The 23,596-nt window shown below is 44.8% G+C and overlaps 1 protein-coding gene across 37 annotated transcripts in view; it reads right to left on the bottom strand.

The window, feature by feature from the left end:
- The window catches only part of DLG2 (discs large MAGUK scaffold protein 2), an 877,737-nt gene that overhangs the window by 63,760 nt on the left and 790,381 nt on the right, over nucleotides 1–23,596 (bottom strand). For all 37 annotated transcript variants that reach the window (XM_083609628.1, XM_083609598.1, XM_083609629.1 and 34 more), the window contains one exon: nucleotides 15,465–15,579. In XM_083609628.1, coding sequence (XP_083465754.1) covers nucleotides 15,465–15,579 — 115 coding nt within the window. The remainder of the gene's footprint in view (nucleotides 1–15,464; nucleotides 15,580–23,596) is intronic.

Raw genomic sequence — 23,596 nt, 5'->3', positions numbered from 1 at the left:
ATCTAACAAGGAATGCTTGCATCTCTTGGAAGAACATGACAGGGGTTCTGGAAGCGCAACACAACTATGCACTCCTGAAGCTGGCTTGTTTTCTCAACGGAGAAGCATTTCTTCCCCCTTCTGACAGATACACCATCTGCTTAATGAATTATAAACCATTCCCACCATGCAGCTGCACAAGATTTCCAACACAAAATTCTTTAGAAATGTAGCTGAATGTACTCTAGGGCTTCTTAGCATAAGCCACTGGTTCCTAATCCAGTAGTGGAATAATAGGATTTCACCCAAACAGCTGGATTAATTTCATGACACTCCTTAAATCATTCGTTCCCCTCTCTGGAAAAGATTTCGGCATTCACGCAGCCCATTTCCCAAAAGGAAACCACCCCATGAAAAGATCCCGCAGTCCTTTCTGTTAAATTTTCCAAGAAATGTCTCTTTTAACACTTCAGTAAACTCCCTGCTCTTCTGACATACACACAGAATCTGAGAAAGCTGAGCTGGAAAGTTAACCCCGCAATCTCATATCCACTGTCTAGGAAGTAGGTGCCACTGAACACAGTAGGGCTTAGGGAGATCACTGGCCTCACAACTAAACATCCCTGACAGATGAGGGAATGGGGGAATATGTCAATTTCAGTTTGTCTCCGTTTCTCTCCCCCAAAACTCCTAATCTTAAATTCAGTTCTCCGCATTTCCATATCAGGTTGCAATTAAAAGAGAGACATCCCTGTGGCAATTCACCAGCACTTTAGCGTGAATTTCTCCTAAAGCACACATTTTGCAAAACAAGTTTCCCTAATATAATGCATTTCTATATCTTAATTGTCACCAACATATGCATATGTATGTACCATTTCCCCCACCCTACACGTTACTCGACATTGCATAATTCAGACAAATGTGAATTTCAAAGATGACTGGGGGAAAAAAATTAAAAAATTGTCCAGTAGCACCTTAGAGACCAACTATGTAGTTCTGGGTATAAGCTTTTGGTATGTTTACCGTTAAACATGAACTGGGTTGAATTTCTCCTCCATCCCTCCTAAGAGATGGAGATGCCCTGCTTACCACCAGGTATAAATGGATTGTACTCTAGATTTTCATTGTGGCTTTTCTAGTTTTAGTTGTATAAGCACATAGCATTTAAGATTACTTAATGCAGGTTCAGAGCTCGGTGGAACTGGGGCGAGGAGAGAGGAATGGTGGAACAACACTAATATACACATTGAAATGCAGAAGATCATGTTTGGAAGAGGAGGCAGGAACTATTGAGAGCACCAGACTAAACCACACAAATTGTAAAGTTGAAGCAGATGAAAAACTGCAACCTAAAACTGTAGCCCTGATGCAAAGAATCGGTTGAGTGTCCTACTTACTGGAATTCTAAAGCAACAAGGACCAAGCATGTAATCAACATCTGAAGGAAAGGCATGGGGATTAGAAACAAATGCAAATATTGCTAGGGAATCTATTTATTATTCAGCTCATTTTACAGCCCACTCTATTCCTCAGGCTGAGGAAGCTCAGACTGGGGGAATTATATAAAGTCCACTCAAATGTAAAGACAAACAGGCTCCTGAAATAACCTCAGCTACTGAAATGTTTAAGAAGCTGAAACCATACATCACGGCAGAGCGTTTTCTTTGCATGCGGAAGATCCCAGGTAGGTCTGGGAAATGGCCCCACTGGAAAAAGAGTCACTGCCTGTCTTGTGTAGACTAGGGGTGGCCAGAACAGCCAATGGTCAGAAATGATGAGAGTAGCATTTCATCAACACCTGGAGGGTCTGCATCCCTGCTGCAGACCATTCTGATTTCTATTCATTTATTAGACACAGCCCAATGAGACAACAAGAACCCACCGACAACATAGGAATTGATGTGGCTAACGTGACCTAACAACACACACGTGCCCATGCAAACAAAACTCACTGAAGCCAACTGAAGTCAACCATCATGCCCTGGGCCCCCCAATCTCTCTCACCCCCAATGAAATTTGCCTTTTTCGTGGCTGCTGCACACGGAGGGGATGCTTTCACTGGGCTGCCCACAACAACCCCCTAGACCAGCCTTTCTCAACCTGTGGGTCCCCAGATCTTGTTGAACTACAACTCCCATCACCCCTAACTAGCAAGGCCAGAGCTCAGGGATGATGGGAGTTGTAGTCCAACAACACCTGGGGACCCACAGGTTGAGAACCGCTGCCCTAGACAATGCATGCCAGTGCCAGCCACTGCTAGCTTAGATCCCCTAATCTGAGGAAGGGGAGTGGAAAAACAAAGAATTCAACCCCCTGCCATGTCTCTCCATGTAACATGTGAAATATTCCAAGGAAAGTAATATAGGAAGTTGCTTTATATTGAGTCTGACCATTAGATCATCTGGCTCAGAGCTGTCCACACTGACTCTTGGTGACTCTCCAGGATTGCAGACTTGGTATTTCCCAGCCCTACCTGGAGATGCTAAGGATCGAATCTGGGTCCTCTTGAATGCCAAGCGGATAGAATCATAGCATTGTAGTGTTGAAGAGGCCCAAGGGTCATCTATTCCAATCCACTGCAATACAGGAATCTCAGCTAAAGTATCCATGACAGATGGCCATGCAATCTCTGCTTGGAAACCTCCAAGGAAGGCGAGTTCATCACCTTCCAAGGTGGTTCCATCAATGAGCCATGGCGCTTCGCTAAGTCAAGTAAACATTGTCCATTGAGGTCTGCTGTAGAAAATCTAAGGACTTCATGTAGACTATCTACACCCACCTGGAAATGTTTTCTGCATAATCCATATGGAATCCAACCTGAGCTGACTCTGAGAGATTTAATAAATCATGATGTAGGATTTACCTAGTTTCCTTCTCAGTATGGGGCATATTCATTTGGGCGTGGGAGGACTGCATAAAACCTTTTGATTTACTGCAGTGCACTGTGGTTTGCTAGACAAGAGTGGCTCGGTTCCTTGGAGGGAAACCATGACAGTTAAAACTAAAACTAAAATGACTTCCTTTTTTTTTTCTTTTTAACTCCCACAAGTGCTTGGGTACAGCAGATTTGTGGCTGTTTAGATTCATGACACCTGCAGTATGTGGTCAGAAAGAAAAGAAAAATCTGAGTAGGTGATATTATTTATCAGGGTGGGAGGTTTTGGAACCTCTTGCCAAGTGTTATTCTAGCCCACTGATAGGGTCCATGAAGCCCATAAACTGAATATGGGGCAGGGGGTTCAGGGGATGGGAAATGATTGCAAAGCAGTCAGAACATAAACACAGGAAGGATCATTTGCTGAAATTTTTTAAAATTGTATTCAGTATTAATTTTCCCAGTAGTGATGTATGGTAGTGAGAGCTGGACCATAAAGAAGGCTGATCGCCGAAGAATGGATGCTTTTGAATTATGGTGCTGGAGGAGACTCTTGAGAGACCCATGGACTGCAAGAAGATCAAACCTATCCATTCTTAAGGAAATCAGCCCTGGGTGCTCACTGGAAGGACAGATTGTGAAGCTGAGGCTCCAATATTTTGGCCACCTCATGAGAAGGGAAGACTCCCTGGAAAATACCCTGATGTTGGGAAAGATGGAGGGCACAAGGAGAAGGGGACGAAAGAGGACGAGGTGGTTGGACAGTGTTCTCAACATGAGTTTGACCAAACTGTGGGAGGCAGTGGAAGACAGGAGTGCCTGGCGTGCTCTGGTCCATGGGGTCACGAAGAGTCGGACATGACTAAACGACTAAACAACAACAACATTAATTAAGATAAATGTGAAGCGATCAGTCCTTTTAGTTTTTGCTGATTACATTTCGTATAAAAACTCTGTTTCCAAAGCCGAAAGGCATAATTTCTTGGTTTGTACTTAGCACATGTTCTTTCTGGTGCCACTGAAGACCAGGGACAGCAGTATGAACTGAACTGAAATGCTGGGTAATGCCAAGGGATATGGTGGTGGGGCTCCCAGATCCTGCTGCCCAGGGGCTTGGGGAGCTTCCTGTTTCTGAAACTACAGAGATAATAGACTGGATCCAAAGATTCCCTTTCTTTTGACAACCTCCTTCCCCAAGCCCAAAGGAAACTTCTTAGCGTTGAATCAGACCATCGGTCCATCTTGCTCAGCAGCTCTCCAGGGTTTCAGATAGGAGTCCCAGCCCTATCTGGAGATACTGGGGACTGAACCTGAGGCCTTCTGCATGCAAAGCAGGTGCTCTACCATTGAGCTGCTTAATGCTAATTTTCTTCCAACGGCCATCTTCTTGCAAGAAAAGGAGTCTTTCTGTGATAGGAAGACTCCTTTCCTTCAAGGAAGGGAACCTTTGGAATCTTACCCGGTTTGCATTTTCAGCCAGCCCCTGTAGCTATGTTCTGGATCTTAGCAAGTGAAAGCTGATGTGCAGAAAGGAGTCAGTTTTGCTTTTCGGAGCAGGAAGAGGAAGGCATGAGACGAATCTCTGGTCAGTTGGCAACCCTAATTGCTGCAGCATCCCCAAGGAAGCATATTGATGCATAGCACATGGAGACCAAGGCAGCCCTGTATGAATACCCCAAGCCCATAACGAGGGCTTATTTGCAGAATAAATGCCTCAATAAACACAAATTGTTCAATAGAGGCAGATCTGTGTTATGTCCAGGCTTGTACTGTTTGGAGGAAATGGGCTTTCAGGTAATTAACACTGTATTTTTCTTGTTTTGATTCTAGGAAGAGGAGACGAGAGAGATTTGGGGGAGAGGGGGGAAAACAACCCCAAACAACAAGCAATGAATGATGGTCATGGTAATCCATTAGGAGTAAAAGGCTAGTGAGAACTGGGGAAATGGTAAAGGTAAAGGTAAAGGGACCTCTGACCATTAGGTCCAGTTGCGGACAACTCTGGGGTTGCAGCGCTCATCACAGTTTTCCCAATCTTCAAATTGTATATTATGTCCTATATCTTGTGCCCATTGAATTTTAAATCTGTTTTCCAAATCTTCAAATTGTATATTATGTCCTATATCTTGTGCCCATTGGATTTCACCTCCTCACTCTTTTCTGGACTTCTAACCATATTCAGTATAGCAGAACATCAACATCTGGGGTGGAATTCTGAAAAGATGGATGCTCTTAGCATCTCTGCTAAATACCAGAGTCATATGAAGTTCCTGTTGGTCAGTCTGTCCTCCCTGGTCAATCACATGAAACGTCTGTGGTTCAGTTATCCACACAATTACATGGCAGGCAGCTGAGGGTGGAAGATCTGACAAAGTTTGGCACTGGCTTGCCAGCTCCCCCATTCTTTTCCCTACTTCTGAGAAATCTTCTGTCACATCGTGACCTTGGAGAGCTCAGGGATCAAAAACTCAGAAGCCTCTCAGACCATGTTATTCAAAATCTATTATGTCTCCCAATTGCTGGAAGCAACAGTCCGACAGCAAACAAACAACTCATCAGCCAGCAATTCAACATCAGCTCCTATCTAATTATCTTGCTGCGGACTTACATAAACCCCATTGCTACCATTTCACAGAACCATAGAGTCTTAGATCTGGACCCTTCTGGCTCTCCTAGGGGAAGTGACTGTTCAGAAGCTTCCTGCAAAATTACTTTAAAATGATAGCTTTGATGGTCATTAGCCATTAGCCACATAGCGACCTTTTTGCTTCTGGGAAAAGCCCCAATGTTGATAAGCAATATGGTTCTTGATTCAAACAATGCAGATATAATAGTGCAAATTTAGAAGGTGAGTCACAATGGTTTTTAGTGGACATTGCAGAAAAGCATGCAAACTCCATTACATTTGGACCGTATATATATATATATATATATATATATATATATATATACACACTGGCTCACCACCCTCTATGTCTGAAGTCAGGGTGGGGAGAAACTCAGTTTGGTTCAGATTTCAGTGTGAACCTAACGAATATGAACTTTCCAAAACCGTATGTGAACCGAATCACAGCTATCCTTCGAAATCGACACTTGATGAAATGGTTCTCCAGGCGGAGAACGTGTACAAAATGTTTATATTAGGGGAAAGCAGGCCAATACTGATGAAAATAACATTTATGGATGTGCTGCATTAGGGAAAATTACATAGAAAAACGAGTGCATGAGAAAAGTGCACTAAATCAATTCTTCAAATCAGAGTCATCTAGTCCAACGCCCTGCGATGCAGGAATCGTTTGCCCAATATGGCACTTCAACTCACAACCCTGTGATTAATAGTCTCCCGCTTTACCGACTGAGCTATCCTAGCCACACTAGGCATATGACTCTTTCTGCAGGATGCATTGGGTGGCTGAGGCAGGAAACGGTTGCCCAGACTTCTGCTCTGTTGGGTGCATATTTAAAAGCAGGCCATCTGAAAACCCAGCTGTGCATTAAAGATAAAGGTAAAGGGACCCCTGACCATTAGGTCCAGTCGTGGCTGACTCTGGGGTTGCGGCGCTCATCTCGCTTTACTGGCCGAGGGAGCCGGCGTACAGCTTCCGGGTCATGTGGCCAGCATGACTAAGCTGCTTCTGGTGAACCAGAGCAGCGAACGGAAACGCCGTTTACCTTCCCGCCGGAGAGGTACCTATTTATCTACTTGCACTTTGATGTGCTTTTGAACTGCTAGGTTGGCAGGAGCAGGGACCGAGCAACGGGAGCTCACCCCGTCACAGGGATTCGAACCGCCGACCTTCTGATCGGCAAGTCCTAGGCCCTGTGGTTTAACCCACAGCGCCACCTGCGTCCCACTGTACAAGGGTAATACTCATGAAACTGAGCCCAGTTTTGTCTCTGGTCCCAACCACCAGCAGCATGCAGCCCTTGGAAGGTTGCTCACATAGGATTGTGGCCCTTTCTCCTTGGGTAACCCCAGAAGTTGGACAGGGGAGCAATCGGCCTCTCCCACTGATGCATTCCAGCAACTGGTATTCAGAGGCCTTTTCGCCTCATACAGTCATCATGACTAGGAGCCACTGGTTTTTATTCAGAAGAAAGAGACACACTCCTTTTACTCAGAATGTAACTCCATAGGACTTACTTCAAGGTTAAGCGTGCACAAAGGTGTTTCTCTCAAGATGTTGTTGGACTCCAAATCCCATCAGCCCCGGTAAGCATGGTCAATGGGTGGAGGTGACTGGGGATATAGTTCAGAAACATTTGGCGAGCCAAAGGTTCCCCAGTAGTGGTGTATATGTATGCACTCTTGCCTATTATCTATTTATTTTGAAGATTTGTACCCCGCAGGGGTATGTTTTCATTTTGGAATGTATTAAAAACACAGCTTTTCAATGCTTTTCTATGTATTTCTCTGTAAAATACGCATTTTGCATGCCCCCCCTTTATATAATATACATATTTATGTGACCTTTTACATACCACCGTGCTGCAAAATTTGGAGAAGTGCGTAATCCAGGCATAGGCAAACTCGGCCCTCCATCTGTTTTGGGACTACAACTCCCATCATCCCTGACCACTGGTCCTGTTAGCTAGGGATGATGGGAGTTGTAGTCCCAAAACAGATGGAACAACTCCCATCATCCCTGACCACTGGTCCTGTTAGCTAGGGATGATGGGAGTTGTAGTCCCAAAACACCTGGAGGGTCGAGTTTGCCTGTGTCTGGCGTAATCCAACTGTAAGCACATCTGGGAGCGTTGGGAAAGGCTGGGTTGCTGGAAATAAGTGTGCTGAACAAGTTGATCTCCCATCTGTAGTGACACAGCCTGCCCTGTACATGCTAAGCTTAATTTGCTACTCTCAGGTGTGCTGCCCCAGTAAGTAAGATTCAGCAGTCAGCTCAGTTGGCTTCTCTGTACATGGAATTGTGTTGAGGATGGTTGTGGTTCTAGGAGCCGTTCCAGTCCTGCATTCACGCACCCTGGGAAAGCCACCTCTAATTTGTGAAGGATAGAGGTGCAGAGATGCTAACAGCCTGTGAAAAAACGACAGAAAGAAGCCTTAAGTAGAGCCAAGGCAGAACAATGGAACCTCCAGGGAGTGGCTGAATTAGCTGCCTGGATATTGTGCCTTCATTATGAGCTTGGCGGCAAACCCGCCTCCCCTAATAATGTCTATCACCTTGCTGAGTTTTTTTTAGCTTCCTTGTCACCCTTTTGCAGCCGTTGGCACTGATGGAAACTTCAGAAAAGCTGTTTGGAAAACTACACCCCGCTAACAAATGGAACATAAAAGAACGAGATGTGCTGTTTTGATGAAACATTTCCCACCGCTGACAACTTAGCCCCTTTGTTCTCTCTTGCCGGTGCTGCCGACTGTGTCCTAAGTGCATATTTAAAAGCAGGCCATATGAAAACCCAGCTGTGCATTAGGCTCTTTAAATCTTTCAGGAACTTTGTGGCCGCAGCTACTGCCTTTTCACATTTTCCTCCTTTGGGTTGATTACTTTTATCCTTGCTGACGCTTCCCATCTGCAGGAGCCAGCAACTCACAAAGAAAACAGCCCCACCAGGGTACCAGAAAGTGGACAGCAACTCCACTAAAAGGCTATTACCTAATTTGAATGTCCTCCTGGCTTGGAACACGTCACTTGTGTGCTTCATCCGTCCCTTCTTCCACCACCACCCCCTGTCGCTGTTTCAGTATTTTAGAAGACAGGAGAACAAAAGAAGCAGTGCCCATTATTTCTAAAAGCAAGGCTATTTTTAAAAAAAAACTGAAATGTCTAAGCCCCAGAGTTCAAGCTGGTAGAAGCCAGATCAACTGCTTAAGGTTGCAGTTCAACATGCACTGACCTGGAAGAAAGTTCCATTGAATGCAGTGGGACTTACTTCTAGGTAAACATGTGCAAGATTTCTCTGTGGGATTCCGAACCACAGGCATAGCCAATGTGGTACCCTCCAGAAATTGATGGACTACAACTCCCATCTTCTCTGGCCACTCTGGCAAGGGCTGATGGGAGTTGTAGTCCAGCAACAACTGCATTTGTAACAATGAGCGAGTCTCATAGTGCTGAATTAGATGGAACAATGACCTGACCCTTTATAGCCCAACATCATACGTTCAGTCTCCTAAAAATACTGTGGAACGTATAAAGCTTGAATGAAAAGGCCTCTGTAGCTTTGAGATTTCAGACTACGCCCACAACATATTTGGATGGGAGATATACCAAAATACCCGCAAACCACCTTTTGTGTATCTGTGCCCAGGGACAAGTGGAAAATATTTTCCACCATGTTCTGAATGAGCCCTCAGGGTATAGAGTGGTATATAAATTCAATTGATGATGATGATGTATAATTATCCTAAGGATTGGTTTCTCAGATGAATTTCCCAGAGAGTTTTATTCCCTTGAATAACTGGAAGAAAACAGGTATTTGTTGACGGGGGGAGAGGAATACAGTATATGTAAGATTTCTACATTTGCCCTGGCAACCCAATGGATCTGACAAAATTTCATTGCACAACATGTGGTCTTCTGCGCTGAGGCCCACATAGGTTAAAATGTACTTCTTTCCTGTTTGTATTTCTGTGATAGCAAACGACTGTTTCAATGCCAAGTGGGAACAAGCTTATATTCACAGATACTTGCATCATTTGCGTAACCTGTTATATACAAGTCTCTTGGTACCTGGCTAATTCTCTCCAAACCCAGGTGAGGTGTGTGTGCTTCTTGCTGTGATGTTTCCCCATGAACATTCTTTTGGGCCCAGGGACATTATATGTACTTAGTTTCTGTCAGCTGGCTTTCTATAATTTAATTCCCTGCTTTTCAATCAGTAAGACTCCCAGGGCGGCTCACTGGGCAATTAAAAATGTGCAAACAATAGAGCTGAAAACAAACAGCGCAAACGCAGTCCAGCAGCACAGAAGACAAAAATAAAGCAAAGAGGAACTGAGCAGTGTGAGGGGAGAATAAAACAGAGCGGGGGGGGGGGAGGGAAATTGTGACCTTCCAGGAGGCTTTGTTTCCCCCAAAGATCTACCGTATTTTTCGCTCTATGACACACTTTCCCCCTCCTAAAAAGTAAGGGGAAATGTGTGCGCGTCTTATAGAGCGAATGCAGGAGAGAGGCTCTGCTCAGCGCTCCCTTTACAGAGGCATGTGGAGCGTGTGTGTGGCTCTTCGGGGCTTTTCCCCGAGGAGGGAGAAGGGCTGCCCTTCTCTCTGCTGCGGCTCTTGGGGGTGCCTTTCTCCCGCTGCCTGGGAGAGGCTGCGCGTGGCTATCCCATAAGCAAGGACAGGAAGAGGCTATCCCAGAAGCCAGATCCCTCTTGCTGTTCTGGCTTCTGGGATTCAGAATATTTTTTTTCTTGTTTTCCTCCTCCAAAAACTAGGTGTGTCTTATGGTCTGGTGTGTCCTATAGAGCGAAAAATACGGTATGCCTTTCCCAATGCAAGACAATGCAAAGATCTCCATTACATCCCCAAAAAATATGTGAGGAAGAGGGAAGAAGTCCACCCTCACCAATGACCCTTGGGTGTTTGTGACATTTTCTCCATCTTAATCTTTTCTGGGGATTTATGCTATTTTTCCCCTTGGAAGGGGCTAACACAGGCTTCCTCAACCTCGGCCCTCCAGATGTTTTTGGCCTACAACTCCCATGATCCCTAGCTAGCAGAACCAGTGGTCAGGGGTGATGGGAATTGTGGTCTCAAAACATCTGGAGGGCCAAGGTTGAGGAAGCCTGGGCTAACAGCAGCCCCAGAATGCAACTGTGGGTGAATTCCTATAGCAAAAAGGAGGCAAACCAATCTCTTCCAGTTTCGCATCAAGAAAAACAGGCCAAGTAATACGATTCTGTGTCGGATGGTACTGCGCTTCAATAAAATTTGTAATAGTCTGTTGCAATCACTGAGAAATGTTGGGATTGTTTGGTGTAATTCACTGCGTTCCCAGAGCCTGTATTCATGTGACTATTTTCTGACTGAAGTTTCCACCAGCTGTTAGTATAAGCTGTGGCGGTAAGTCTATTTTAAGAAGTTTGCTAAGTGCATGTACCGCCGGCAGCACTATGTGGAATATGCGTTGTTCTAGAAAGGGAGTAGAAAGCTTCTAGCACCTGATTCCCAACAAAGTCACCCTCATATCAATTTCTTTCATCTAAAATCCAGGCATCTTGTACCAGGGTGGAAAGTTTTTCATTTGGGGCAATCTTAAGAGTAACAATTTTCAAAATCCGAGGTGTTATCTTCTTAGGTACACAAATATTAGAGGAAGAGTGTGGCATAGTTCTTAGATTTTTGGACTAGCTCAGTGGTAGAGCACATGCTTTGCAAACAGAAAGTCCAAGGTTCAAATCCCGGCATATGCAGGTATTATTATTATTATTTAAATTTGTATACTGCCCTATACTCATAGGTCTCAGGGTGGTTCAAAGCACTTAACAGCCACTGCCAGCCAGTGTGTAGACAGTCGTTAAATTAGACAACAGGGGTGATTGGGATGTCTATATATTTGGACCCCAAATCAGACACTTTTCTGGAAATTGGTAACTTCTGGCACTCACAAGGCTGTCACCCCCTTATCCTCACAAATTCCTCCTAACCTTCGGGTCTCATTCTTTCAATCTTTGTATGAGGACGCTGAACCTCTGTTATGGAATTATTTGGACCCTGAGCTTCTTGAAGAAGCCGAAGGTAAAAATCTAACAGGCTGTGCATCCCCCATGGATTTACTACCGGATCTTTCGGTTTGCATTATGTGGCCCAGTCTACACACCCTTCAGAATACGATAGTAAAACAGATCATGCCAGACTGCAGGCAGGGGAAATCATATTTCTGAATGCAAGGGGTGGGGTTCACCTGACACCTTCATTGTACACCTTTAGGAGCCAGGTGAAAATGTTCCTCTTCGACCAGGCCTTGGGCTGATTAACATCCTACACCTTTTTAAATGTGTTTGTGCGAGGGGGTGGGGTGGAGGGGAGTTATTGGTTTGTTCTGTTCTTGTTTTTCTATTGTATTTTGTGTTCCAATCATGTATTTTTATGCTGTGAGCTGCCCTGAGATCTATGGATGAAGGGCATTATAGTGGTACCTCGGGTTACATACGCTTCAGGTTACAGACTGCGCTAACCCAGAAATAGTACCTCGGTTTAAGAACTTTGCTTCAGGATGAGAACAGAAATTGCACGCCCGTGGCACAGTGGCAGCAGGAGGCCCCATTAGCTAAAGTGGTGCTTCAGGTTAAAAACAGTTCCAGGTTAAGAACAGACCTCCAGAACGAATTAAGTTCATAACCCGAGGTACCACTGTATATAGATTTAATAATAATAATAATAATTGCTAGTAGTAAGTAGTAGTAGTAGGAAGAAAAACTAGCACAGCAAGAACCCATCTGGTGGCGAAACTTTCCACCCAATGCATTAGTTTTCTAATTGCAGGGAGTTATGGATGTATGTTCAAAAATGGCATCCTTCACTTGCAGTAAGATTCGATACAGTCTACGCTATTGCCTTTAGGGAGCCACCTTGTAATGCAGTTTTGTGCAAGCAGGCCTCAGAAACAAGATCAGGAGCTACCCTGTGGAGGTATCAAGGTCAGATTGCATGGCACATTGATAACAGGAACGCTACCTAATCTTACAAGCGGTCTCTCCATTCCCATTATCCACAAGAGCTAGTAATCTGCTCTGATTCAAATGAAAGGCAAGGATCTCTAATTGCCACATTTAGCACCCTGTGTCAAATTTCAGTCCTTGCCTGAGAGGGAAGGAGAAAAAGCGCTGTCAGTGGTGTCTGGTGCTCGTTGGGACCAGTAGGGTGGAAGGCAGGGAGCTCAACAATAACTGGAATCAGAATCAGTGACTACAGCCAATTTTGTCTCTTTCTTCCTCTCTGCTGAGCTCCAATCTGCTTTGCATCCAGTCTCTGGTACTTTCTCCAGAAGGAGCTGACCAGGGTTCTGATCACCTGCAACTTGCCTATTCTCTTTCTAAGTATCACCAGTACCCCTCTGCAGTCCTCACCTATTGGATCTCTCATGCGCACCTACAGTCTATACTGGAAACCACCAATCCAGTAAGGGGTTTGTGAGAAGTAATAAAACCACCCCCTTCCTCTATATCACACCGTGCAACAGATTTTAATGGGAAGCCAATCCTGGCCGAAAAGCAGAGTTCAAAAGAGACACACGCAATAAATAAATAAAAATGTGCCACATAGATCCAGAGATCAGAAGCAGAGTTATCAGCACAAGCAGCATTGCAGGGACTCTCTCCTGGACACTGCACAACTTATCTGTTCCTAGAGGCAACAATGCCCACCATCGCTGTACATCCCCCACAGCACTTTTGCCATGCCCCCTCCATACAGCATCACTCAGCTATCAGTGCACTGACTGCCCCACTGATGTTTGGCAAGAACAGTTCCCCATTAGTTCTCCTGACCCTTCGCATCCAGAAGAAACCAAATTGAGATCATTAAGCCACAAGCCGAGGTGCAGTTTTTCCTCCCAGCAGGGCATCCTCCTTTCCCTCTCCCTGTCATGCCGACATATTCTTAAGAGCCCATGCTTAATTGGATCTTTGTAAGGTCATCATCTGAGTTAGTTCCACCATGAGCAATCACCACTCCTAGGGGGTTGACAAATTGCCTTCCTCCAATTTGCAGTCTTCAAGATGGAGGTGGGGTGGAGAGCGGTGGAAAATGAGAAATGGACGTACTTAAGGAGGGGGTTGCTGTTAAGAAAGACTGGGGGCTGCCTCCCTCCCGCTCATCAAAACTGCCCAGAGTTTGTGCATAAAGTGAGAGAACCATAAAGCACGTCAAAGCTCTTAATTCCTTTCTCTCAAAAGAACCTCTTTACACATACATAATTTTTCGTTCTGTGGAACTACACTAGCCCCTCTTGTATATGGTTACCAGATTGTTTTCAATGAATCCGGGGACACTTTTTTTTTTTTTTGAAGCTGTGTAGCAACAGGGAGTCAGTAGTGGGGATGGTGAGGCAAAAGACCTTGGGCCCAAGCACACATGCATATTGTATAAAGGTGCAAAGCTCTTCTTTTGCACCCTGTGAAACATAAATGCACAGAGTTTTTTAAAATACTGGGCAACAGCGCGCCGCGCACCTGTGACTCCCGAGCCTTCCCCAAACTCCTTCCCCCTTCCCCCTTTGATTTGACAGATCAGGGGAGTCACGGGCGGGCGGCTGTTGCCCAGGAGGGGCCAGCCTAGTAGTGCAGTTGGCTCTGGCTGGCTTCAGGAGCTGCTCGCTGCCCGCTGCCATGGCGCAGGAAAAATGGTGGGTGCCGTGGCAGCGAGCAGCTCCTGAAGCCAGCCAGAACCAACTTCGCTAACAGGCTGGCTCCGGGCTGCTGAGGCTGCCGCTGCCACTGCCACGTTTCCCAGGGACAGATTTGTGATTTTGGGGAAATTCCGGGGATGGAATTTGTCTTGGGACAGATTTGCAAATCCAGAGACTGTCCCTGGGAACCGGGGACGTCTGGTAACCCTACTCTTGTAGTGTGTGGCAAATGCTATTCAGAAGCCCCCAGCTGTGGTGGTAGAATACATCAAGCGGGATTAGTGGCCACTGTAGAGCCTCTATGAGAATCCCAGCTGCTGGTGAACAGAAGCTGCCTCTGGCTGTAGAGGAGAACATGGCAAGTAGCCACTAATAGCATCCATGAGTTTGCTCAATCCTCTTTCAAAGCCAACCAAGTTGGCGTTCATCACTGCCTCCTGAGGGAGTGCACCCCTCGTTTAGCTCTGCACCCCACCCTATGGCCTCTATTTACGATGGTTCTGGTTGCTGTGGGCTGAGGAGGAATTCTATCTGGGATGGAACCTGGGATCTTGGCATTTTGCCTTATTCATAGCATTCTGTCCTCATCTTATGCACAGTGTTCCATCATATCATAACTGGTTCTGGTGGTGTGTTAGCCAAGGGCTGTAACTAGTGGGTGAGCTCCCTGCATAGCCCCACAGGGCATCCCCTTAAGAGTCCTTGGGATTAAGGGCTGGTGGGTTAGCCAATCTCAGGACCAGCACACAGCTACGTTCCCAGGTTGCAGGTGACAGGCAGGTGGAGTACTCCACACCACTGGTTGTCCTTAAAACAGAGGTCTGACTCCCTATAAGTCAGCTTCCTGCATTCCTACGATCTCGGCACATGGGCAGACCTATAAGCAAAGAAGCACTCCTTTTTTGGGTTCCCAAGCCATTTAGGGAAAACGCAATCATGCTGTTTGTCACTGTCATATGAAGAGCACTGCAGGATCAGAGCAAAGGCCCATGCTCTCTCCTACTATGACCAACCAGCTGCTTATTGAACGTTCACAAGCACTCTTGGAAGTGAAACAGCATTCTTCTGTTTAAACATACTGCCTCTGATACTGGAAGTAGTATATATTATAAGTCACTTTGGGATGCTTCATGGAAAGCTATGATGATGATGATGATGATGATGATGATGATGATGATTAAGCCATTGTGGCCAGTAGCCTTTGACAACCTCATTCTCCATCAGTTCAATTCTCTAGTTCCATTTTCTCTGCTGATTTTTTTTTGTTTGTCATTTTGTCATATTGCATCCCTACCTGACATAGAGGGAACGTTTCTGATTGGTTCGCAGGGAGCCCGACCCAGAACTCATGCTGTGATTCATCATCTGTTCACGCAGGTCATGGATTTTGGCCTCAAATCGAGCGTACTCTGAAAAATAATGCAAATAGATCAATCAATTAATAAACCCTTTGCAATCACCAGCTCATCATTACATACCCCCCTTTCTCTTTTAGTGAGACTGATTAAACACGGAAGACTGTGATCACGATAAGGTCGGACCACTTGCCAAGAATCTGGGCCAATTTATCAGTCTGCATATTTAATGTCATTAAGAAGAATGTGAACAGCCCACCACGTTTAAAAACAAAATAGACATACAAAGTTGCTAAACAGCAATTGCCATGAAAAGAAAGGCTAACTAAAACCTCCGGCAAAATATCACACTGGAATTGGCTAGACACATGATAAAAGCTGTGTAACGGCAAAGGCTCTGAAGTTTAATGGACTAATCAGTTAAGTGATGCAATGAATCAAGACCTAATCACATATTAAGCTGTAATCACTAATGAAGATCTGACATCAATTAAATATAGGGACGGCAGCAAGCAACGATTCCAGCATTCAGTGTGGGGGAAAGAACACAAGAACGTAAGAAGTTCCCTGCTGAATGAGGCCAGTTGCCCATCTAGTTCAGCACCCATGAAAATCTGTTTCTGCCCATTCACAGCCCCCATCTCCAGCCTATTGCTACCTGAATTGATTCAGTCCCTAGCTCCAAGGCTCAGGAAAGAGACAGAAAGGCTGGACGCTCTCTCTGTCTCCCCTCCTAAATATTTGCCTTGTACCCCCACAAAACACCCCGGTCTGGGGCTAAAGGGAGCCTAAAGGAGTGTGTGGTTGCACTGTGCTTGTGAGCTTCTGGCAAGACTGGCCTACCTAGGCTGGCTGTTGTGGAAAGGTGGGAGAAATATATAGGCGTGTGCTGTCAGAGAAGCTTCTGGTGGTTATGAAGCCATCACTGATTCACACTTCACTTCTATGAAGCCCCACCTAGATGTGGGGCAGACCCATGTAGTAAGGAGCTAGAGCCTTCCTCAAAGTCTTTGCTATTCCCATTCCCGATGCCTGCTAGTGCAACCAGTGCATACAAAGATTATGTGGTCCGTTGCAGGCAAAACAGTCCAAATGTGAGATTGATGGAGGACTATCGTTGCAACATCTACTTTGCATCTTCTTCAGGATCACTTCTGCAGTAAAAAAAATAAACCAAATGGGCAGCCGCTACATCCAATCCAGATAGCTTTCTTGTGCCAGCCATTGGCCGTGACATATCTGAATAAAAAAGAACACAAGCAAAGGGGTGTCGCGCTACATATAATGCTCTTTATTTAGATCTCTGTGTCTCCCTTACAGTTCAATGCTATATTGTCCAGGGTCATCTTTCTGATTTTTTTGACCATCAAAGCAAAAAATGGTGACTTTATGAGTGTTTACATCACTAAGAAGCCATAGGACCTTCTCTGCAGGGAAGAGACATCTTTCCTGTACAGAGAATGGTGAGCCTCCTGGGTCCAATGTATAGTGGGCAATGTAGTAAACCGTGCACGATGTCTTCCACCTGTGGTTGCTCACATATACAGAGTCTGTCTTCGTACAGTACCCTGTTATATTGTCCATCTAGGATGCCAGAGGGCATAGCTTGAAAACGCAACTCAGTAAAAGCGAATCTAAGTGAGGCTGGCTGGAGATTTGACAGCCACTACACAAAGTCTCTGTGTCTTCATATTTTCTTCCTTATCACATTAGGTAACATTCCCTGATATCACACTGACTAAATGACCGCAGGAAAGAACCAAAGTGGAGAAATTAAGTAACTTACACACTCTACCTAACTAAATGCACAAATTATGTTGTCATTACATTATTCCAACCCATTCATTTCAATGAAAAGGCAGTGCAATGCATATTGGGGTGGGTGGGTGGTGGAGATGGAAGCCGTGATCAACTACATATCATTTGCAGACCAAAAGCAACCGCGGGAAATACCGATTGAATTTGCTGCACTGATTTCTGTTCCGGACATAGGACATGGGAGGTATAAGCAAACATCAGCAATTTTTGTTTCTGCTTTCGTTGCAATCTTTTGACCTCTCTGTCCGCAGGTTCCCCATCACTTCCCTGCTACATGGAGTGGCATATCCACTGGCCCCACCCTGGTCCCACTAGCCTGGAGATGTACTAAATCAGTACAGTGGTACCTTGGTTTCCGAACAGCTTAGGTGTCAAAGAGGGACAGAGGCCAGTGTTGCCCACAGCACCCCTGACCATCATTCAAGACACCCCAAGGTACCATGGCACACTGGTTGAAAACCACTGCATTAGCCCATAAGTGGCAAAATTTGACCACCACAATTGCAACTGCGTCCCTGTGGCTTTGTTCTAAGCTACACTATTTCAATGATTTCGAATTCCTATTCTCCCCAGCCCCCTACTTTTTCACCATCTGCAGCATTTCCAGGTTCAGATGGCAGCTCCGGATCTCTGTCCACAAATCTCCTACGTAACGTATCACGTAAGAACATTTTTATTTGAAGGCTCATGAAGAGAGTACTCTTGAGCATGTACTGATAGACTGCCCTCTTCCCATCACCACCAAGGCCATCACCTTCCTCATGCTAGCCTGTACGTGCAAGGAGAGAATAGTCCTTCTCTCTTTCTCATTCTGAAAGTCTTAAGAGCCGAACTTCACTTCTACAGAAAGCTTGAAACTCATTTCCAGAGGACAGTCTTTGTAACATCTGAAGTGGCTCATTGTCTGTACCTTGTCCCTTGACTGCAGATGTTCTAGCTAGCTAGCTTAGCTAGCTTTAGTTCTATATAAAGATCTTTCATTTTCAGCACAGCCTTTCTCTTTAATAAATAATGTAGAAATTCCATGCAAGTAGACGTGGGAGTTGACATCTATATTTAGACTCCGATGGGCAGAGTGAGGAGTAAGATCAAAAAGCTAAGTCTTGGATAATGCAGCATCAGATGATCGGCAGTTTCCATTCTGAGCAGAATTGAACTCCCACATGAACTTGAGCAATACAGTATTTCTTTGCTCTAGCCCCCTGCCCAGCCCAGTTCACGTGGATACACCCTGCAAGACTGCATTTCTGTTTGAGGATGTGCAAAACCTTTCACTCGAGCTTCAAGGTTATTTCTTCCTTCTTATATCAGCATGACACCACACATTTGGAATATCTCTTTGCAACAATGGATTTGAAATTTTCGCAACATGGATCCGAATCACTAATACACAGGGCATACAGTATGTCTTAAGAGCCACAATTGTGCAGCATGTTGTATTCACTTTGTTTTTCAAGGCTATTTCTCCTTTCTGGCATTGCGTGGTCAGAACATTTATCTGCAAAACCAGATCTGAACAATTGCACAAATCACTGTCTCACATGGCATGTCCAGAACCGAGCATCAGATTGATCCTTCAAAGGGACAGTTGTATATTTTGCTGTTTTGCAACTGTGAACCCACTGATAGGCATTGAGGTGCAGAATTCCTAAACCCAGAACTGGAGTACAGCTCAGTGTGAATTTCAAAAAGATGGCTGTGCTTTAGTGTACATATTGTTTTAGAATTTGAAAATTAGGCAAGTTCACTGTTAAATGCAAACTGTCTCTCCTCCATCCCGGATCACAATTGCCTGAGCTGAGAAGGTGCTCAAAGGATTTTTATTCTTTCATTCTTAGCCTTGCAGAGCCACTCTTCTGCACTAGGCTCCAGTTGGCGGACTTCAGGACTCTAATTAAAAACCCCCAAGATGATCTTGCAAGTCTCAAGTCTGCCCACTCCTGTTGCAAATAATGAAGCCGATTTCTTTTCAGTGTGGGAAGGGAGTTAGCCACTGAAGCAGCCGAAGTATCTTGTGACAGGATCACCCACTTAAAGTGATATTGCTTTCTGAATTTATCCCAAACCAAGATATTAAAAGCACAGGATATCTGATAGAGGTGCAGGGAGGGAACTGAGATGCATAACCCTGTGATGACAAAGCGCATTTTAGTGATTGAATCAAATTGCTATTTTTCTTTCCCCTCTTTCCCACCTCCTCTTCTCTCTTCCTGGATCCATTAAATCAGGGCTGGGAAACCTGTTGTTGGAGTCCAATGACACCTGGAGGGTCACAGTCTCCCCATTTGTAATATAAATGGTTCATGGAGAAGGGCTGGAGCTCAGTGGGACAGCATCTGCTTTGCATGTATAAGGTCCCAGGTTCAGCCCCTGACAGCTCCAGGGAGGTCCTCAAAGAGGGCACAGATCTGAATATGTTAATTTAGATATATAGCTGCCAATTTAAAAAGGAGAAAAACCATAGGTCTGATCGTAGTGGGGACCAGGGGACCTGTTGGTTCAATGCACTATCTAGGTGCTGCTAATTGTACAATGATTCTTCAACATCAACTTTGTTGGACTGATCATGTTGTGCGGATGCCTGATGATCGTCTTCCAAAGCAATTACTCTATTCCGAACTTAAAAATGGAAAGCGTAATGCTGGTGGTCAGCAAAAGAGGTTTAAAGACTCTCTCAAGGCAAGATCTTTAAAAATGTAGTATAAACACTGACAACTGGGAAACACTGGCCTGCGAGCGCGCCAGTTGGAGAACAGCCTTTACCAAAGGTGTCATGGGCTTTGAAGATGCTTGAACTCAGGACGAAAGGGAGAAACGTGCTAAGAGGAAGGCACGCTTGGCAAATCCACATCGTGATCAACTCCCGTCCGGAAACCAATGTCCCCACTGTGGAAGGACATGTGGATCCAGAATTGGCCTCCACAGTCACTTACGGTCTCAGTGTTAAAACCGTGTTCATGGAAGACAATCTTACTCAGCTACGAGTGATCGCCAAAGAAGAAGAAGAATTGTACAATGTCAAGACTCTTCAGATGGTCCTTTGCCTTTAAACCAGACTTGGACCAGATGACCCTTCAAGCAGAGGATGCTTCCAAACAAAGGACTGCGCTCTGCGAAACAGGACGCACAGCCACCCCAGCGGAATGTGCTGCTTTGAAATCATCAAATATGGAAGTTAGAGAACGTTTGCTGCAGCGCCGTTCTAAATGCAGCACGTCTCCACTTAATTCAAGTGTTTCTTAAATCGGAGTAAATATAGATAAACCATTTACAAAGTGGGAAATTACACGCCATGTGTAACCAGCTGGTGAGCCTGTGACATACGCTCTCCAAGTGGCAACAGGAGAATTGTATCTAGTGGAGTCACTGAGCTCACCTCTAATATAAAGTTCTTCTCCTGAACTCCATCCCCAAAAATTCTTCTTTGGCTCAGAAGGCAAGGTGAATTCTTGCCTGGTATGGTGAAGAAGCTTTCAGAGCTAAGTCAGATAAATTATGGGGCTTCATAGCTTCTCATTAGGAGTGGCTGCTGTCCAGTGGGAAAGCCCCAAAGGCTGAAAGCAGGGAAGCCAAGAGTAGGTGGAACCAGAGTCAACAACAGGTGGAGACAACAAATTCTAGCTTTAGCTGCAACCTCAGGTCCTCCTTGCAGGTTTCCCAGGGGCATCTGGGTAGCCACTTTGAGGAAAGAATGCTGGATTGGATGGGCCTTTGGCTGGATCCAACAGAAATCATCTTATATCCTCATGTTCTTGTGCTCAGGAGATGATGGTGTTGCCTCCCTTAACAGAAGCAATGATGAGCCAGCTGACTCCAGGTAGGACCCAAAAAGCTAAGGCCCCACTATGTAAGCAGTGGTGGAGGAAAAGGAGTGGGGGGGGGAAGAGCGCACCACCCCCGACAGCGCGATCCCAGTGGGGTGCCATCGTGGCTGCCCCACCTGCCTGTGCTGGACGCCACTGTATGTAAGGTCAACAAAATCTGGATGCATTGCACCTGCTTCCAGGTTGTGTCACCAGGCGACTTCACAGGAGGGACCCAAAAACCTACTTTTTGAACAGCAAGTAGCTTCTTTCCATACAACCTGGTCATTACAAGAGCCTTAATAGTGGCATTAATAATATTTTTTTTTTGCCTAAGTCTGTTCTTTCCCCTTTCCTTCCTCCTCACTTTTTCTTTCTCATGCTGTGTCTTTTGTGATCCTGAGGGCAGAAACTGTGTTTTTCTTACAGATTTGTAAGCCTTGCTAGGAGCTTTTGAGGCGAAAGGGTAGAATATATATGCCTTGAATGGTGAATAAATTTAGGACTCTGGGAAACAATTCTTACGGTTCACTATAGCTCAGAGAACATAGCTCTGAGTATCTGCATATTTTTTAAAAACGAAAGTATGCTCTAGAAACATTTCAATAAACAAAAGAGGAGTGTCATACCCAAGGCCCTGATAAAGCCCTCGTTGTTTGCACCACTTCAGACTACAGATTTGGGTGTCTTGGTCATTTAAAAAAAAAAAGTTATTTCTTGTAAAAAAACACTTTCCGTTTAGTAAGCTAGGACATCCCAGAGAAAAATTTAATGATAAAAGCTTTTTAAAGAGGCACTGCTAACTAGGCTCAGAGTTAGCATCAAATAAATCATTTCACTACTATTGCGACAGACACAAACTGTTTCCCCCCCTCAAACTAATCAACAAAGGTTTACGGCATTTTCCCCACTTCTAAGATGGTTACTAGTTCAGGGAGGGTTCAGATGTAATACCATGCTTCTATAAGAAAGAGGCCGAATTTGAAGGAATATAGATAGAAAATTACAGAATGAAAAATCCAGCTATAGTTTCTATGAAAGATGCACACTAACAGGAGCCTAGTGTCTTCGCTATGAATCTTTCCCATTAAAACTGTGCTATGAATCTTTCCAATGGAAACGGCATTGATGTTCCATTCTGACGTAGGTTTTTTTAAAAAATGTGTATCACTCAACATTTGTCGTTCCATCATTATTCTTGTAGAGGGAAATCTCTTTATTTTAGAAACTGTCTTTCAAATAGAACATGACCTTATTTGTCCAAGACTCGCAGGATGTGCACAGAGGCCTGCACAAACAGAATCAGAGCACTCAACAAATTTGGACAGACTGAAGTTTCAGATCGCCAAGGTCAAGGTCAAGGCTGATTCAGTGCTCTGGTCACCTATGAATTCACAATGATGTCAACAGATACTACAACAGGGATATTTAAAGTCATTGTGAACAGTTTTTTTTTTTTTACCGCTCTCTTAAAATTTTGAAGTTTTGATTCTTTTCAAAACTTTTGATTGGAATTCTTATTTTTGTGTGCACTTCTCTGGGCACAGTCATCTAGCTTTACTCAGAGTAAACCCACTGAAAATAATTAACTGGATTGAGGGGACAGCAATCTTAGATGCAAGAAGCTGGCTTCAGTAAGCCAGTGTAGCTTAAGGAAGCATAACAGTAATAGTAATAGTAATAGTAATAGTAATAGTAATACTAATAATAATAATAATTGGTTTCCCCAGCCACTCTGGGCAGCTTCCAACAAAGTATTAAAATACAGTGGTCTGTTAAACATTAAAAGCATCCCTAAACAGGGCTGCCTTCAGATGTCTTCTAAAAGTCTGGTAGTTGTTGTTGTCTTTGACATCTGGTGGGAGGGTGTTCCACAGGGTGGGTGCCACTACCGAGAAGGCCCTCTGCCTGGTTCTCTGTAGCTTTGCTTCTCACAGTGAGGGAACTGCCAGAAGGCCCTCAGCGCTGGACCTCAGTGTCCGGGCAGAACGATGGGGATGGAGACGCTCCTTCAGGTATACTGGACCGAGGCCATTTAGGGCTTTAAAGGTCAGCACCAACACTTTGAATTGTGCTCGGAAACTTACTGGGAGCCAATAAAGTTCCGCCAGATTCAAACTCTGTTCAGCAGCAAGGTTACCGCTGGCTGATATGTCAGGGGCGGAGGAAGGGGGTGCAGTGGGGGTGGGCTGTGCCAGGTGTCACCACTGAGGGTGTGTGTGACAAAGTGCACTCACCATGGGGCCAAACAAGCCCCTGTGTTGCAAAGAGAATGTCAGCAATGTCTAGGCAACACAATGACCATGTACATACGCAATAGACAATCTTTATAGAATTCCTTCAAACCATAACAAGTACAAAATGAAATCTATAGTCTCAAAGTTTCTGAAAATCTTTAAATGAAGCAAGGTACCAGACTTTGTACAATGAAAGATAAGCTGTGAAGTTTT

The sequence above is a fragment of the Podarcis filfolensis genome, assembly GCF_964270895.1.
Source record: "Podarcis filfolensis genome assembly, chromosome: 4".
In the NCBI taxonomy this organism is placed as follows: Eukaryota; Metazoa; Chordata; class Lepidosauria; order Squamata; family Lacertidae; genus Podarcis; species Podarcis filfolensis.
The sequence above is the reverse complement of the archived record's forward strand: the minus strand, read 5'-3'. Positions and strand labels throughout refer to the sequence as shown.